General features: G+C 33.3%; 4 protein-coding genes across 5 annotated transcripts; 2 read left to right on the forward strand and 2 right to left on the reverse strand.

Annotated features, from left to right (window-relative positions):
* Positions 1 to 274: 274 nt before the first annotated feature.
* Positions 275 to 2,806, reverse strand: LOC128386096 (uncharacterized). Of its 2 annotated transcripts, XR_008324864.1 has the most exons (3): positions 2,606 to 2,806; positions 1,144 to 2,532; positions 275 to 1,059 (listed from the first exon to the last, which is right to left on the reverse strand). XR_008324864.1 is itself a non-coding variant. In XM_053345066.1 (2 exons), exons 1-2 carry the CDS (start codon positions 1,150 to 1,152, stop codon positions 394 to 396), a joined length of 675 nt encoding a protein of 224 aa, XP_053201041.1. In that variant the 5' UTR covers positions 1,153 to 1,407; the 3' UTR covers positions 275 to 393. The 2 variants fall into 2 exon arrangements, 1 of the variants encoding a protein (XP_053201041.1); XM_053345066.1 differs by lacking the exon at positions 2,606 to 2,806 and having other exon boundaries at positions 1,144 to 1,407.
* Positions 2,807 to 2,970: 164 nt separating this feature from the next.
* Positions 2,971 to 8,996, forward strand: LOC128386194 (fatty acid synthase-like). The gene is made up of 3 exons (XM_053345190.1): positions 2,971 to 3,624; positions 3,700 to 3,852; positions 3,916 to 8,996. The coding sequence occupies exons 1-3, from the start codon at positions 3,483 to 3,485 to the stop codon at positions 8,994 to 8,996; spliced, it is 5,376 nt and encodes a 1,791-aa protein (XP_053201165.1). The 5' UTR covers positions 2,971 to 3,482.
* A 69-nt stretch (positions 8,997 to 9,065) lies between these two features.
* LOC128386095 (fatty acid synthase-like) lies at positions 9,066 to 11,531 on the forward strand. The gene is made up of 2 exons (XM_053345065.1): positions 9,066 to 11,096; positions 11,167 to 11,531. The coding sequence occupies exons 1-2, from the start codon at positions 9,108 to 9,110 to the stop codon at positions 11,287 to 11,289; spliced, it is 2,112 nt and encodes a 703-aa protein (XP_053201040.1). The 5' UTR covers positions 9,066 to 9,107; the 3' UTR covers positions 11,290 to 11,531.
* Positions 11,532 to 15,712: 4,181 nt separating this feature from the next.
* Positions 15,713 to 17,078, reverse strand: LOC128386195 (uncharacterized). Its single transcript, XM_053345191.1, has 3 exons — positions 16,967 to 17,078; positions 16,161 to 16,897; positions 15,713 to 16,128 (listed from the first exon to the last, which is right to left on the reverse strand). Exons 2-3 carry the CDS (start codon positions 16,629 to 16,631, stop codon positions 15,730 to 15,732), a joined length of 870 nt encoding a protein of 289 aa, XP_053201166.1. The 5' UTR covers positions 16,632 to 16,897; positions 16,967 to 17,078; the 3' UTR covers positions 15,713 to 15,729.
* Positions 17,079 to 18,009: the final 931 nt, after the last annotated feature.

Consider the following 18,009-nt stretch of genomic DNA (forward strand, 5'->3'; position numbering starts at 1 on the left):
TCAAAAGACAAATGAACAAGTATCAATGGTCAAAGGTACATCATAATTTTCATCACTTTTCGACTTGTTTCTGGACTAACTGAACCTTTCGTTTACAACCATTAATATCTGGTTCAAGTTGATTCACCGAATTCGAGTAGATCATCAATTTAACTGAATATAACTACACTTATTTCCTCAGAAGTTTACATGTTCTAATCAAACGAAAATTCGAATTGCTATCGATAGATAATATTTTACAATAGATATGGAGAAAAATCAATTATAATCATGATTAAAATTCATAAGTAGTTTATTGACTTAGTGACAGGAAAATTATTTGGATTATTTGGTCAGTTAGGAGATCCAATTTAAAAGGATTTAAGTAGAAATTGTGAATGTTAAGATACGAAATTAAAGGAACAATAGATTAAGTATAAAATTAAGTCGATTAATGGAAAGTTGTAAGGCAAAGTACATTGAATGTTTGAACTCGTACCTTGTAGTTTCATCGGGAATCGTTATGTTGGACATTTCATGATGAAGTGAATCTAATTTCACGATAACAATACTCGCTAAAACTGTAAGGTCACAATTTGGTGTAAGATTTTCACAAGAAAGGATTAAGGCGACATCAGCTTTATATTGGTTAATCAGATTAAGAGCTTGATTTTTAATGGTTTCCGCTGTTTTGTAGGATAGATTAGCCAGCAAATTATTTGGTTTCAGGTAATGGTCATCATGGTAATCTGATTGTTCACAAAGGACACTCAGGATGTTTTCATATTGGTCCAAGATTAGTTGATCAAATTTTCTGATTTCATCTCCACCAAGTCGATCCAATCGATCGTAGGTGTAAGCAATTGACTCGTTAAGTAGGACCAGAGTTTCGATTGCAATTGAACAAAGATCGATTTTACTTGTATCACAATCGGGTTGACTCATTTCAGATCGAAAGATTCTGAGCAATTGGTCAATTTTACTGGTCAATAAATGTCGTGTCAATACTGGTCCATATTTGATTAGTTTGGAAATGAAATCAACCTCTCTCATTTGACTCGATTTCATGGTTACACTAGACTGTCACCAAAATAAACGAAGCAAGAAAAAAGAAACAATTAAAATTAATCATCAAGTAGAAAAACAATCAATTCAATTACTCACCATTACCATAACAATGTGAGCAAATTAGACAATTAAAAAAGATGATTAAAATAAACACCTGATGATGTTGAATGTTAGTAATCAGATGAGCAGAAAAGGAAACGGAATCAATAAAGAACTGAATTGAAAAGATTGACTGGATCACAATTGTTATTGTTCATCATTCAATCTTGTCACAATTAACTTGATTAAATAAGAGTTGATTAAATAAATGATTGTAATGACAATCGTTGTAACGGTAAATCAAACAACCTTGAATTACAATTTGTAATTTACTAACCAAATTTGTTTAAAGTTAACGGTAAAAGTTTGAGCTCCGCCTTTTGTTGGATTAGCGCGAAAAACAAATTAGTCAATTGATTACAATTAAATTGTCAATTCTAATTAATTAATATTGTCTATGTTTATTTTTTTTCATATATGGATTTTTAATTTCACAAAACTTATTATACATTTTGGTCACTGATTTGTTTCATTGATCCTTAAATTGTTTGGCACTTTGAATACATAGTAATTGCTTGTGATCATTTTTAACAATCAAATGATGATGATTATGAAGATGATGATTGCTGAAGGTCTTTGACACTTAATTGTTTATTATAAGATTAGTAGATGGTAAGTTTATCATAATCAGAGGTAATCATGTGAATGATAAAATTCAATCGTATAAGATTAATTTTGAGACAATTAATTGATGTTGTTGACAAAGGTTCCATTTGATTGTTAACATCGTCACAATTATCAGCAATTAGATTGATTGTTTCAATGTCACCACGAAGTGAATCTAATTGTTCAATTGCAATGGTTGCCAGTCTCGTGAAAACTGATGGTTGATTGGGTAGATTTAACTTGAAATTACAATTTGCATCACAAGCTTCAACCAATTTAATATCATCTTTGTAAGAATCAATTAATATAATTGCTTGTGATTTAATTGATTCAATTGGTTCAGTTTGAAGCTTTTGCAGCAAGGAATTAGGAGTCTCATAATCCAATTTAAATAAATCTAATCCACGAAAAGCAATTGCAAGTGAATGAACAATATTCTCATATTGTTTAATCATCATCTGAATGAAATGATTGGAACCAAAATTTTCCAACAATGGGTTGAAATCTTCATGGACAAGATTTTCCAATATCCTCAGGGTACGAATGGTAATGTTACAGAAATGGATAACGGGCTCGGTTAAAGTGTATCTTTGGATAATCCGGTTAATCAGGTCAATCCGTTGGTTCATTTTACGAGCGAGAAAATTTTTCGTAATCTCTGGTCCATAAGATAATTGAACGATAAAATCGATCTCTCGTAAACGTTCAGCCATTAAAGGTCAATAATAATTAACGATAATCAATAAAGATGATTGAACACAAATTGAGAGAGGAAAAACACTACAAGAAAAAGAGAAAATCAATCAATTGGAGACAATTAAGTTACAATCAACAGATAGAAAGAATCACTTACCTTTTTTGTTGTTGATTTAATTTGGGTGACAGTTAATTAGTGGAATCTAATTAACTTAAATTAATCAGCTTATTACAATTTGCTTTCCAAAGTCAACTTGTTTTACTTGATATTTGAAGCTAATTTTATTGTTGACAACAATTAACACCCTAATCATTGGAGAAAGGTAACAATTTAATGATAAACAAACTACTAACTGTAATTGTAAACATTGATTAGAAATGAAGTTGAATCAAGTTGATTTAATCAACAAACTCATATGATAATTGGTTACTATTGGAAACCATTTGATCCGATACTTTTTCTCAAAGAGTAAGAAGTAGTCGCGCGCAAAATGTACAGACACGTACAGAAAACGTGAGGCTGATTCCGTACCGGGCAAGGAGATGACACTTTTCAATTTCTCTTTCTTTTTGAGATGAGACTAGTCTTTCTTTTTACATTATATTTAATTGCTAAATCTTCTTGACTTAATTCACCTGTAATAAATAAAAGATGGGAGACTTTATTACTTTCTAATAAGAATGAATAAATCGATAATATCTGAAAGATCTGATAGAAAGAAATATAAATTCTTGCGAAAAGCAAACAAATAGCTTTTAATGAGATGGTGTGATCATATAAACTAAGATGATTCATCTCATTATTTGGAAACTCGAGTTTTCAAATAACAATAACAAAATGGTTTGTTCAGACGCTATTCACAATATAATTAACTAGTTGGGCACCTTTTACTTTTCCAAGTGTTAGGTTCTGATCAATTAAACCATTAGCTTGTCTTAAATTGAAATTAGTTGCCCATTTACGGATATAAATATAAATGATCTCGCGAATTACATTTAGTTAACAAAAAATTCATTGCGTGAGTTATATCGCCATGGCGTCAATACCTTACAACTTATTAGTTATTTCTGGTGTATCTGGACGTTATCCTGAGGCTCAATCTTTGGAAGAGTTTTGGTTCAACCTGTTGAACGGTGTTGATGGTGGTACTATCGATAATAGAAGATGGCCAACTAGTGAGTATATCAATTTGGCTTTCGAAACAGTTAATTCTATCAAGAAACTTGTATTCGTCTCTCTCTTTCTATCAGATTTGCTCAATATACCTAAAAGGTTAGCCAAAGTTCCGAATATTGGCCTTTTTGATGCAGAATTTTTCAAAATACCTACAGAGTCTGTATCAACCATTATTCCAACAATTCGTGTTTTGCATGAGGTTATATACGAAATGTTTATTGATGCTGGTAAGTTTACAATCGTAAAATATTTTGAGAAAAGTTATTGATTCGTTTGAATGGAAATGGAAGGTTTCACCCACGATAGTTGGCGTGGTACGAACACAGGTCTTTTTGCTGGTGTAAGCGCGAGTCATAGACCACAATTTGAAGGAGTTCCTCTTGGTATTAATCATCCTGAAAGTATAAATTGGTTACATTATGTGTTTGACCTGAAAGGTCCAGTCATCAGCGTGGACACTGCATGTGCTGCCGCTGCTTCAGCTTTTGATGTTGCAGCGAGAAGTTTATTGATTGGTGATTGTGATCAAGCTATTGTTCTTGCTCATAATCATTGTATTAATCCATCTATTTCTCATTGTTTCAGATCACTTGGAATGATCGGTATTGATGGTAAGTCCAAATGTTTAGATGCTAATGCTAATGGTTATCTCAGATCTGAGAGTATTGTTGCGATTTTAATTCAACGTAAATCTAATGCCAAGAGAGTTTACGGTTCTCTAATGAATATCACTGTGAATAATGATGGATTCACCAAAGAAGGAATTACTTTTCCACGACTTGAAGGTCAGATAGATGTTCTTAGACGATTATTTAAAGATGTGCATTTAGATCCCATGGATATCGATTATGTCGAAGCGCATGTAACGGGAACTGCAGCTGGAGATCCAATTGAGTGTAAGGCATTGATGGAAACAATGAGACCTGATTCAGATAAACCTCTTCTTGTTGGTTGCCTCAAATCAAATATTGGTCATTCTGAAGGTTCTTCTGTTTTAAATGCGATCTCAAAAGTTGTTAAGATTTTCCAAACTGGTGTAATTCCTGCTAATTTACATTTCAACAAACCAAATCCTAATATCGATGGACTGATTAAAGGCGTTATTAGACCAATTCTTGAAAATACAAAATTCGATGGAGATCATATTTTGGTAAATTCATTTGGGTTTGGTGGTGTCAATACTACTTTCATTTTGCAAGCCAATTCTAAAAGAATCGAAAACACTGATCTAATTTTAAGTTCCAATAAAATTCCACGTTTAGTCAATTTTTGCAACCGAACTTATGAAGGCTTGGAAACTATTGTTGATTTTATTGAGGAGCAAAAAGGATCATTAACAAAATACACGTTGGCACTTTTGGATAACATGAGTAAGATCAAACCATCAACAGGGTTTGATCATCGTGGATATTTATTGTTGGATCATGAACAAACAATCATTCATCAAACATTGAAACAAAATGTTTCAACTGATGAAGTTTTTCCTTGGTTGGTATTCACTCCAATGTTTAATGTCTCATCACAATCATTTGTTCAACTGTTGGAAGTTCCTCTAATTTATTCAAGAATAAGATCTATGCAAACTGATCGTTTGAGTTCATTAGGAATTGATGTTATCAAGATTATCGAATCGAATCAACAAGATTTAATTTCCTTCTTAATTTCATCTATTGCGATTCAAATAGCTCTTTGTGACCTACTAACTAAACATTTGGAAATTAAACCCAAAGGCATAATTGGTCATTCGATTGGTTCAATTGCTGCTTCTTATGCTGATGGATGTATAACTGATGAAGATGCTCTGTTAATCGGTTATCATATTGGTGTCGCTTGTAAACAATTCAAAGGAAAAGGAGCAATGGCTTATGTTAATTTATCATGGAGACAAATTGAAGAGATGAAATTAGGTAATATCGAACTAGCTTCACACAAGTCGGAAGATTGGACGTTGATCACTGGTACTGAAGATAAAATTAAAAAGTTCATCTCATCAATTGGACATAATGTCGAGACAAATATTATTGATACTAAAGGGATTCCTTTTAATTCATCTCTGCTCAGAGAAATATCAAAATCACTTGAACTTGAGATCAACAAATTTCTCAGACCATTGAAAACAAATTCCGGACTAAAGACTAATGTTTGTGAAAACTTTATTAACTCTGACCAAGAGCATATCATTGGTGGACATTTTTTCGTTTCCTGTATAACAGAATCATGCAACTTTAATGAAATAATAGAAAAGATTGATTCTAACTCTGTGTTACTCGAGATTGGTTTGAATAATGAGATGAGGCAATCATCAATCTTCTTTATAAGTGATCAAGAGATTTTGAAAAATATTAGCAACTATAACCAATCGATTTTGCATCTTTATAAAATGATTGGTCAAATTTATCTTCATGGTCTTAGTCCAATGGTTACAAATCTTTATGATCAAATTGAATATCCAGTCCCAAGAGAAACTCAACCTGTTGGTCATCTGATTAAATGGAAGCATGAAAAGAAATGGTTTGATGCTAAATATGACAAGTATTCTAATCAAAGAACTGTATTTTCCAAAATAGTTGATCTTCACGACCCTTTATGGTCATTTCTTACTGGTCATCAGATAGATGGAAGAATTTTGTTTCCAGCAACAGGTTATCTATATGTTGCTTGGCAAATGGTCTGTAGGATGTTTGATCTCGAACCTGAAGAAAATCCAATTGAATTCTATCAAGTTCAAATTCTACGAGCAACACAATTCACATTAACTGCAAGTCAAATGAAATTTGTTACTAAAATTAACGAGGATCTTGAAACTTTCCTCATCTACGTTAATGAGAGTAAAAATGTTTGTATTACTGGAAAATATCGTCTTGTTGATAAACCGCCAGTAAACTTGCTACCTGCTGATTTTAAGAATATCAAAGAAATTTCAGATATCATACTTCAAAAGAAGGATATTTACAAGGAACTTAGAATTCGTGGTTATGATTATTCGGGATCATTCCAAGGTGTAGAAGAAGCTTCTTCTAATGGAAGTTGGGGTATGGTCAAAGACACTGGACATTGGATTAGCTTTTCTGATGCTTGTTTACATGTTTCTTTATTGGCTTCGAAATCCCGTAAGCTGATTGTTCCTGTTTACATTGATTATGTTTACATGTTTCCACCAGAAACATTCAGTGCCTTGAGCGATGAAACTGTCAGATCAGTTTCTGATTCTACTAAAAAACTTAGTGTTTATTTCAATCAAGAAACGCAAATAGGACTAACAAACGGGTTCATTCTCAAAGGATTAGAAGGCGAAGAGATCAGAAGAAAGATTAACAAAGTGAACCACCAAATACGAAACCATAATCTAATCCCATTTAATTCTTATCACAAGCTTAGCAATGAAAAAGCAACGAGACAACAAGAGTACAGTTTTCAATGCATGAAATTGATTGAGAATATCGAGAGATTGAAATCAAAACAACTTGATCCAATAGATTATAATGATATTAAGCCAGAGATAAATGAAAGTGATAGTTCTGATGAAGCTTTCAGACAAATTTTGCACGAGATTTTTGAGTTGGAGATAAAACAATGCAAAAGTCCAATGGATGGTGTAGATTCCATTCCAAGTTTGAATAATGTTCTCAACCAATATAATAATGCTCTGTGTCGAGATTTTTTCTTTTATGAGCCAGAAAAATGTTTACTTGAACAAATTCTGAGCATTGCTAGATACAACTTACTCAAGAAAAAAATCTCCCTTGCATTTTGTAATTTCAGTCAAAATCTATTAATATTTGCAAACGAGATTGAAAATATTTTCAATGATTATGAATTCGCTACGATGAATAATTTTATAAAGAGTGATTCTAATTTGGTTTATATTCAGAATCAAAACACCGAAAATAGTTCAGAATCAAAACTATACGATTTTGTTATTATTCGTGACAAGTCTACTCTTCTCATGTACAAAGATACTGAGCCTGAAGTCAAATGCAATCAATTCGACCTATTGTTGAAGAATCTATTTGATTCACTGAAAGAAGGTGGATTTTGTCAAATTATGACGAGAACCAAATTAAGACCAGTCGAACAAGAATGGCAACAGTTGATTGGAAATAATCAACAGATAAACTTTAATTTATCAACACTAAAAAGTAACGCAACCGATGTTGGATTCACTTGGATATGTCACAAGGAGATGGTCGATGAAGGATATTGTTCAGTTCTACTGAGACGTCCATTCGCACCTAATCCAGATCAACAGGTAACATTTATCAGAGTGAAACTTGATAGTAATTATGATTGGATTGATAAGATAAAAGAATTGTCTAAAGATAAGAATCATAAAATCTGGTTAACTGGAGGTGGTTATGATAATGGGATAGTTGGATTCATCATGTGTCTGGTTAAAGATCCACATGGTTATAATATAAGGTGTTATTATGATCCGAAAAAAGGAGATGACGAAGAGATAATTGTTCCTGATGAAGTGATGCAAAAGGATTTGATAGTAAATGAGGTTGATGATAACGGAGAAATTGGATTGTATAAAAGTGAACTTGCCAATCTTGATGATTTACAAATCGAAACAATGTCATGTTATGCTGATATTAAAACCAAAGGTGATCTTTCAAGTTTGCGTTGGTTCCAATCACATCATAGTAATTGGACTCATATTCCTAAGGATAAGCTCATCGAAGATCATGAAAAGATAAAAATCTATTATGGATCTTTGAATTTCAGAGATGTTCTAATTGTCACAGGAAGAATTACTTTACAATTTTACAACCACGAGCTACAAACTGGTCCACTAATTGGAACTGAGTTTTCTGGAATAGATTCATTAGGTAATCGAATCATGGGAATGTGTGCAGCTGGAGTAATCGGAACATCTCTTTGCGCTACCACTCATTTAACAAAGATTCCAGTTCCAGAAAATTGGACATTAGCCGAAGCTGCAACAGTTCCTGTTGTCTATCTAACAGCTTATTATGGTTTAATTTCTCGAGGAAATTTACAATCTGGAGAAAGTGTATTAATTCATGCAGGTTCAGGGGGAGTTGGTCAAGCAGCTATTTCGATTTGTCTATCTAGAGGTTGTCAAGTATTTACTACAGTTGGAACACAAGAGAAAAGGGATTTCATTAAGAAACGTTTCCCTTCAATCGATGATGATCATATTGGTGATTCTCGATCGACATCATTTGAAGATATGATTATAGAGATGACCGATGGTCGAGGTGTTGATTTGATTTTAAACTCACTTTCTGATGATAAGTTAAAAGCTTCCCTTAGATGCTTATCAGATTTCGGTCGCTTCATCGAAATTGGCAAATATGATATGATCCAAAATACTAAAATTGGTAAGTCAATCATTCAATTTTGACAATGTAAAAATTATTAATACAATACCCAAATAGATTCGCAATTTATAGATTTCAACAAAAGTTTTCATGCTTGTTGCTTGGCTTTTCTGCAAGATGATGTGTTCATCAAGATGATTCCTGATCGGATAAAGGTTTGGAATAACCTCATTGAGATGTTGAAAGAAGGAATCAAATCAGGTGAAGTTGTGCCTCTACCGACAACAATATTCCAAATGAAACAACTTGAAGAGTCGTTTAGGTTTATGGCAACAGGGAAACATATTGGTAAAGTTTTGATTCAAATGAGAGATGAAAATGAAGATCCGAATAAAGTTAAACTTTATCGTTCAATTGGTCAAACATTTTTCGACCTTGAAAAAAGTTACATAATAACTGGTGGACTTGGAGGATTAGGACTCGAAATAGCCTATTGGGTGGTATCAAGAGGAGTGACTAATCTAATTCTTACCTCGCGTTCTGGAATCAAGACAAAATACCAAGAGTATATTTTAGAAAGAATGAGAAACAATGGTTACTCTCGAGTGAATATTACCATCTCTAATGAGGATTGTTCAACTTCAGAATCAGCTGAGAGGTTAATTAATCAAGCACAAGAATTGGGTCAAATTGGTGGAGTATTTCATTTATCTATGGTTTTAAAAGACGGACTTTTCGAGAATCAAACAGCTGAAACATTTGATGAAGCTGTCAAACCAAAAGCGATCGCTTGTCGTTATTTGGATCAACTAACTAGATCTCTACCCTACAAGATTGATTATTTCGTATGCTTTTCTTCAATAGCAGTTGAGGTTGGAAGTATTGCCCAGACAAATTATTGTTTCGGTAATACAGCGATGGAAAATATTTGTAGGAAAAGAAGATTAGATGGGCTACATGGTGCGGCTATTCGATGGGGAGTAATTGGTGATGTTGGGATATTTACAGAGATGAATTTGCCATCTAACGAGACGTTGAGATCCTATGATCCAATTCGTTTAAATTTAGTACGCGATTCACTTGACAAAACTTTAATGTCATCCGATGATAGTTCAATTTTCACCATAGTTTCATTTTCTGATAAAAAAAGTGCATCATCAATAGGGAATAATTACTCATTGAAACAGAAAATCTTTCATATCCTTAGTGTTAAAGATGCAACTAAAGTTGATCCACAATCAACTTTATCTGAACTTGGTCTTGATTCATTGATGGCAGTTGAAATCAAACAAGCTCTTGATACTGATTACGATTATCCAATGACAACCAATGAAATTCGAGAATTGAAAGTTGGTGAATTAGATGAACTTGAAAAGAAATTGAAAAAATCAGAGAAGAAAAAAACCAGCTCTCCTCATTCATCACCAATATACAGAAACATATTTCATATTCATACGCAATTATTTATCCCATTGAACCAAAGTGAATTTGGATTACCATACTTTTACTTTCCTGGTCAATCAGGTCAATTTGCTGTCGTTATTCCAGTATTTGAATCATTCTCAAAACCAGTGATCGGCATCAGTTGGACCAAAGACTGTCAGAATCTCGAATCAATGGATCAAGTTATTAACTTTTATGTGGACTCACTTATAACCAAATATCCAAATGAGAAGACATTTAATCTTATTGGTTTCTGCTTTGGTGGAGTGATAGCCTTCAAAGTGGCCATTAGCTTACAAAAGAAATTGGGTCAAGATTCTGTTAAAACTCTAATCATTATGGATTCATCGCCCGAGATAGTAAATAGCAACACGCGAAATGTCTATGAAGAATATGCAGGGAAAGATGAAAGCACAATAATTGTGTGCTTTATGTTTGATTATTTCTCACAGTATATGAAAAGTTATGAAAAGAACGAAGTGAGAACAAAACTGTTAGAGTTCGAAACGAAACAAGAAAAATTAGAATATGCAACTTCGATTATAAACAGGATCGGATCATGTGAATATGATGTTAACCAGATAAGTGATGCTATTGATCTTTTTGTAGATAAGCCGAGAAAAGCTGCCGCTGTAAAAGTAGACGAAAATTTCAATGGTGAAATTGTTTTAATTCGAGGAACAGATTTGCATGAGTTTAATGCAGATTTCAACCATTTGGAAGATTATGGATTATCTAAAGTAAGTTTATCACAATTGAATAATGAATAATCATAATAATGAAACTCGATTCGAAAACTTTTCTAAACAGTATACAAATGGAGCTGTCACGGTTTTCAAATTGCCTGGACAACACGATAACATGATTATAGAGAATTCGAAAGAAATCACTGAGATTCTTGAAGCGTTGGCAATGAGAGCATCGACTGGATAAACGAACTGTACTGAATAAAACTGAAAAATAAATTTCAGAATTTCTCGTCATGAAAAAAGTTTTGATTCTCAATTGGGAGAGTAAAATTGTTAATTAAAAAACCCATTAAGAACAAGAAAGATACGTTTATGGAGAATAGTTTAATTCTCACTAGGCTCTATTCATGTAACTCTTCGTGATTTATTCAGTTGCATTTCTAAATTAAACTTTCCAAGTTACAACTGAATTTGACTGAATAAGAACTAAAAATCAACACTAAAGGAGGGTCTCCCATTTTCTTCACTTTTTTATCCTTTTTAGTTAAGGACCCAACTTTTTTTGGTAATAGAATTCGATAGTGGTGTAACCCCATTGTTCTGCCTTCTCATTGGACAGGTTAATGCTTGGTGGTTGCGGTTTGACTCCCGGCAAGGGCAGTATACTGGTACTTTGATCCTGTACTAGGAGGTTGACTTAATATGACTTTCACGAGGGTGTCACTAGAGGACACTCAGTCATATGACAGTCGTAAAGACTTCAAGTCTCTACAGGAAGGTAAGAAAGTTTGTTCCTATTAAGACCCGCCCCTCAGATGCGTAATAAGTGAATTTGATTGTTGACATTTTCGCTCATAAATAATTAGTTTGATTTCTATTTTTAAAATTAAGCGCTTGTACCAAACGCATTTCAAGCCTCGCCCCGAGGAACAAACTTTCTTATCACCCTGTAACTTGAATAATCAAATCTATATAAACAAAAATATATGTCTTGTGAGTGAAATTATTAGGCTAATTTTCATGACTAATTTTATTGATGCATAAGATTAATACCTTATACAATGTAATTAGATTTATCAAGTCTTCGAATCCCGAGAGTTTCCAGGGCAGACTACCAAGCGTAGATCTTGGGAGCCGTCCTGGATCATACCCAAGACCCAATGACCCTTGATGGTCCGACCACGGTGGTACTTACGCCGACCAAACTTGGCCTCGTCCACCTGAACAACGCAGCCAGGCCCACCGATTTTCCCCCGATTATCTTGGTCCTTTAAAAAGGCCACTGTGATGGACTCCCAAACGGCACGATACCATCCGGCGGCGGCTCGGGAGCTAACACCAGTCTCCCCATGAGTCACCTCATATGAAGCATCGCAGCTCCATTCGAACATGAGTAGAAGTGCCTTGTAAAGTGGGATCTTCATAGAAGAGAAGATCGTCCCCGAAGTAACACTTCGCTCAGAGGGATCAGAGCTGCGATGCTCCTTGTGTTGAGGGCAACGGAAGGTCCCAAAGGCACCGCGTTGAGGTTGCCAAGTCATACAGCGATAGTGTTGGTGGCATTGAACCTCATTAAGGAGTAGCCCAACCGATTGCGCCCAAGCAACCGCGCCTCCTTAGTTCTGTTCCACGCAGACATAATAGGAAGAGAGAGAAAAAAGAGAAAACAAAAAGAGAGGTGAATGATTGGTGTGAGTGAAGTGAGTGAATGAGTGAAGTGAAGTGAAGTGAAGTGAAGAGAAAAGAGAAATGAATACAAATGAGTAAGAATAGGTTTGCAACCATTTAAGTACTAGAAAAACGCACACTCGAGGTGCTCCCTAAGAAGTGTGAAAGCGCTGCCATCTATTGATATTAAGTTGAACTAAAGTATTTCTAGCATCATCTATCGGTTAAAAGTCACCAAAAATAAAACTGCACTGATCTTGACTAAAATGACTGACAATTATTTCGAAGTTGAAAATATTCTGGTCAAATTGCAAGTTGATCTGAGCAGTCTGTCATTACATATATACAAATAACAGTTTTGACTTTTTTTGACCTAGTCTAAGTACTGTTGCTAATATCGAATTCGGCTAAAAGTAGGTATATAAGATGTTCATAGCCAACTGTATATGCGAAAATTTTTTTTATCATCTAAGCCCATCCCACTTTCATTTAATTCTAATTTTCGCGAAGTTGCCACTTCCCATAGACTCCTTAAGGATTTTGAGTTTTTAAATGGCTATAACTCCGCCCACAGTAGTTTCCGTAAATAATTTTTTCCACATGCACAGACCATTATGCAAGCTATACACAGAAAAAATTACAAGACGATTTGAAAGGGGGGTATAGTAAAGTCTTACCAATTCGAAGAAAAGAAAAAGTAATAAGAAACTTTGTCTGTTGTAAATAAGAAGACGGAAACAGAAATAACTCCATAGTTGTTGTTAACTTTGACCGATCGGTCGAGCAATGTATCGAATGTTTCGATGGTACTGATCCGAATAAGAAAATTTCGTTAATTTAGTTAAAATTAGTTAATTGTTCCTCAAGACAAACAAAGATCACGGTGATAATGAGAAGAAAAGTCAAAGTGACACGAATTTTAAACAGAGAATGCAGAAATAGAGAAAATTTTAATATCAAAACTAGGATTGAATAATCAGTCATGGGCTTGTGTTCGGTATTGAGGAGTTTGGTCCTGAGTTCAGCCTTGAACTGATTTGTGTTGGTTTTCTCATCAGAGAAAAAAGTAAATTTTTGATTGGTTTTAGATTTAAGTTGTCAAGAAATTAAAGTATTGTGTTTATTTGATTTCAATTGTTTCTCGATTTTCATCATAAACATCGTCTTTACAATATTACTGCTCAACCAATGACAAAAAATTTGGTACTAAGGCCCATATTCACCTGCCGTAATTAAAAGCTGTGATCAACTAATCCTTAGATCAGACCGATTCCGAGCTTAGATTCAAAAGTTTTTTCACCAAGCCCGATTATTTCATTCCCGATTCTTTGAATTTGGGTTCAAATCAAGCTGAATTCAAATCAATTAAATATTAATAACTAGAAAATTGTCCCTAAATAGGCGTGTTTTTTTCTTTTTGCCCTATTTTTTCATTTTTACCCCTAATTTTGTAATTAATTTTTTAACCAACTGATTATCAAACAAAACAACGGTCAAAACAGTAAAGTAAGTAGAAAGCGCGTAAAGGACATCAGGCTTTTTTGCCTTAGAATTAAAGTATGGAAGTTTTTTCAGTTTTAATGATTTTTGAGTTTATGAGTTAAAACAAGTTAACACGTATTTTTCATTTTTAGATCTGACTCGCAGATTCCGTAAAATTCGCCAAAACGGAAAAATGGTCTGAATTGTTTTGTGATCGAATAAATATACTTATATAGCTGATCTTGGTATCAAACGAAAGCTCTTGACCTGTTCGTCAAGAAATATATATATTTGCAATTTTTTTGAATATGAGGCTCGTTAGACACAGAAAACAATGTTTTTTCATTCCGACTCGAATAGCATCTTTGGACTATCCTGAGTACCTTTTCTGCACATATTCTGATAGATCTTGATCTGTTCTATAAGAAAATGAAATAAAAAAAGGTGTTGACTGGCGTTTTTTGGAAAAAATCGACAAAACTAAGATTAGCGTTGTAAAGTGGTAAAGTGGCCTCGGCATACCCTGAGGACCACATTTTTAGTACATTTCCATACAGAAACAATGTTAGCCAAAAATAGAATAATTTTGTGACTTGGATTGCGCCTTTTTGAGATAAATAGGTGATAGCTTGTTAGAATCAGGGTCCATTATCTAAGTATCTTTTTGGTTTAATTTGATTTTCCTTAATCAACTGAATTTAAACAAAAAGTAGAAATTTATTTCTTCTCATTAACACAATGAGGATACACAATTTAAATATAATTGACACTTTTATTAAAAAGTAAAAACTTCAATAAGTTACTAGTACAAAGAGTGTGACCAAAGTTTAATGATTATTGTCAAGGTTTCAGTTTAAATACAGGTAGAGAAAAGGTCTAAGGTTTGGTCAGTTTGACCGGATTGGTCGATTTGAATTAATTGTCCGTTGGTATAGTTAATGGATGATTAACTTACTAAGGTAAGTAGATAGTAAGAGAGAGTGAAGAGTGAGAGAGAGAAAGTAAGAAGATAATGATTAAGACAGAGAGATTGGGGCAATAAAAAGAAAAGACGAAAAGTCATTGGTCAGTTGAAGCGACTGAAAGGAGCTTACTGACCGTTATGTGTTGACCAAATTTTAAGAGTACAATTGGGTTAATAAGACCAATAAATGGGAAAGAAAAGATAATCTCAAAGTTCAAAGGTAAACAAAAAATATGAGAAAATGATGTTGGCCAATTTACCAAAATTGACCAGTTGTTTGTGCTCATATCTCAGTACACATACAACTTACAACAATTCTTATTATATACTAAGACTCGCTTAATTAAGCTCTTTCTAACGATATATTATTTGTTGGTCAAAACTAATTAATTAGTTAAAATGTGTGTTGATACCAATTGTTCACTTAATTGGTCAAAATAGACAAAAACCGAAGGTTTTTGGTTACAGTCAGACCTGTCATATTTGAACAAAACGGGTGGGTAAACCAATAGATGTCACTAGTCTTAGAATGAAAGAAAAAATTTCCGCAGAATTTGAAATAAATGAAGTTTAATAATTATGATCGACCAGAGATTGACAATTGCTTGAATTATAACTTGAATTGCTTAGACCAACATGTTTCCAACAATTACCTATTATTTCAGGTTTTACATCCTGCCAAGCAAGATGAACAATTTTTATAACTTTTAGGATATCAAATTTTTTTACAAATTCTGTAACATCGATTTGTTTCAATCGATGAGATTCATATAGTATTTGTGAGTAACGAGATAAATAGTGGTCTTTAAATGATTTAATTATTCCGGCGTCTAAAGGTTGAGTCTTCGAAGTTGAATTTGGTTCGAGGAAAAGAAATCTAATATTTTTTGGCTCGTACGAAATATAGTGACCACGAAAGTTATCTAATAATAATAATATTTTCCTGTTATTTAGTTGTAATTTCTCATCCCATTTTTTGATAAGATCACAAAAGTCATCCAAGCCGTTGAGTTATAATAATAATTAACTGGTAATTTACTATAATCAAAATTAATGTTCTGAAAGGCTCGAGGTTTTGCACATTTGTAGATGACAGTTAACTTTTCTTTGTCTCCGACCATATTACAAGCACATACTATTGAAACTCTGGTCTTATCCTGTTTAACACCTCGAAGTTGACCAATTTCCGGATCATCTGTTTCCAAAATGAAGGTTTGCTCAGGTAATTTTTTAATGAATAGACCAGTTTCATCGATATTGTAGATATCAACAGGTGAGTATTCATTAATAATAGGTAATGTTGATAATTTCCATTCGTGAACTTTAACCTCATCAACAGAAGCAGCATCGCCATGTAATTTTATATTTTTGATACATAATCTCTTCTTTAGTGTTTCCAAATAACCATTAGAAGCGAGAAAATCAGTCGATCCATTTTCATGATATTTCTCCTTAGCAACTGTTTTTAACATAAATGTGTTAACAGGTAGATTATGTAGATTTGAATCTTTGATAAATTGTTTGATTTGAACATCACAGTTTTTGGTTAATTTTGCTGGTGATTTCTTAATCTTTTGATTGTATCCAAAATTCAGCAATGAAAAAAATTTTCTTTCTGTTTGTATATGTAATGAACGGCACTCCTGTTGATACCAAATTGTTCACCAACTTCACGATATGTGTAGCCTTCATCTATGGCCTTTATTATTTTTATTTTATTCTCCAGTGTAATCCGCACCTGAAAGGTAAAAAAAAAAATCAAATTAATTACGATTATAACAATTAATCAACATAAAGAAAAATTTACCTTTTTTTCATCCTTCTGATCCATGGGCGCAGCCATATTTGTTCACATCTCTTTTACTCTAACATCCAGTAGATGGCAGGATTTTGTTCAAATATGAAAGTGTTCAAATATGACAGGTCTGACTGTAATTGTTGTTGAACCAATTTACCGATCGACTTGATCAGTATATTAATCGATCACATTTATCAAGAGCTTCAATTATATGTGTGTACTGTTGTCGGCAAATTGTTTGTTGTGAAAAAGTTAGCCACTTGAGACAATACCCAATGTTAAGTCTATGGGGAATCGGAAAAATGTTACAACTGATGTCGCATGGGAACTAGTTGGAGTAATTGTAGTAACATGAAGTAGTAAATGATTAAAATGAATGAATATAATCAGTGAGTATAACCAACATATCTAATTTTACTCTATTGTATATTATTTAATTGACATTGTAAAGTCAGTTGATTATGAGGAGACCAATAGTCAACTCTTAGGCCCGTATTCACCAACTGCAATTAAATTTGAGTCTAGGTTTAAATCAGCTGATCACAGCTTTGTATTTCACCAAGGACCGTGGTAAAAGGCAAAAAAACCAAAAAAGGCAAAAAGATCAAAAAAGGCAAAAAAAGGCCAAAATCAATCACGTCGACCGTGGAGTGAAGTAACGTGTCTAACTGCGTTATATTTAGAATTTTTAGAAATATAATTACAATAAGGACATCGAAAACAGACACTATTGAAATAAATAACCATTATATCATTGAGCTCAGCACAGAAAACTGAAGTTGGATCATCTGGAGGCTCTGAATATGTTGATGCGATGATTGGGCCTTGGAGAGGGCAAGGATCATTTGGATCATATGAGACGGAGAATCTTTATCTTTGGTTGGACATTTTTGGTAATAATAAATATGACTCATTGATTAGGATTCTAATTGTTGTTAATTAATTGTTGCGAGTTTAATTGTTGCAAGTTAAAATGCTGTAAATTTGAATTTGAATTTATTTATTAGTTTGGATATCATTTAAACCACACCAAGGATTATGAAGAGTACCCA

Source organism: Panonychus citri, unplaced genomic scaffold (assembly GCF_014898815.1).
Source record: "Panonychus citri isolate SS breed McGregor unplaced genomic scaffold, ASM1489881v1 Contig00063, whole genome shotgun sequence".
Classification (NCBI taxonomy): Eukaryota; Metazoa; Arthropoda; class Arachnida; order Trombidiformes; family Tetranychidae; genus Panonychus; species Panonychus citri.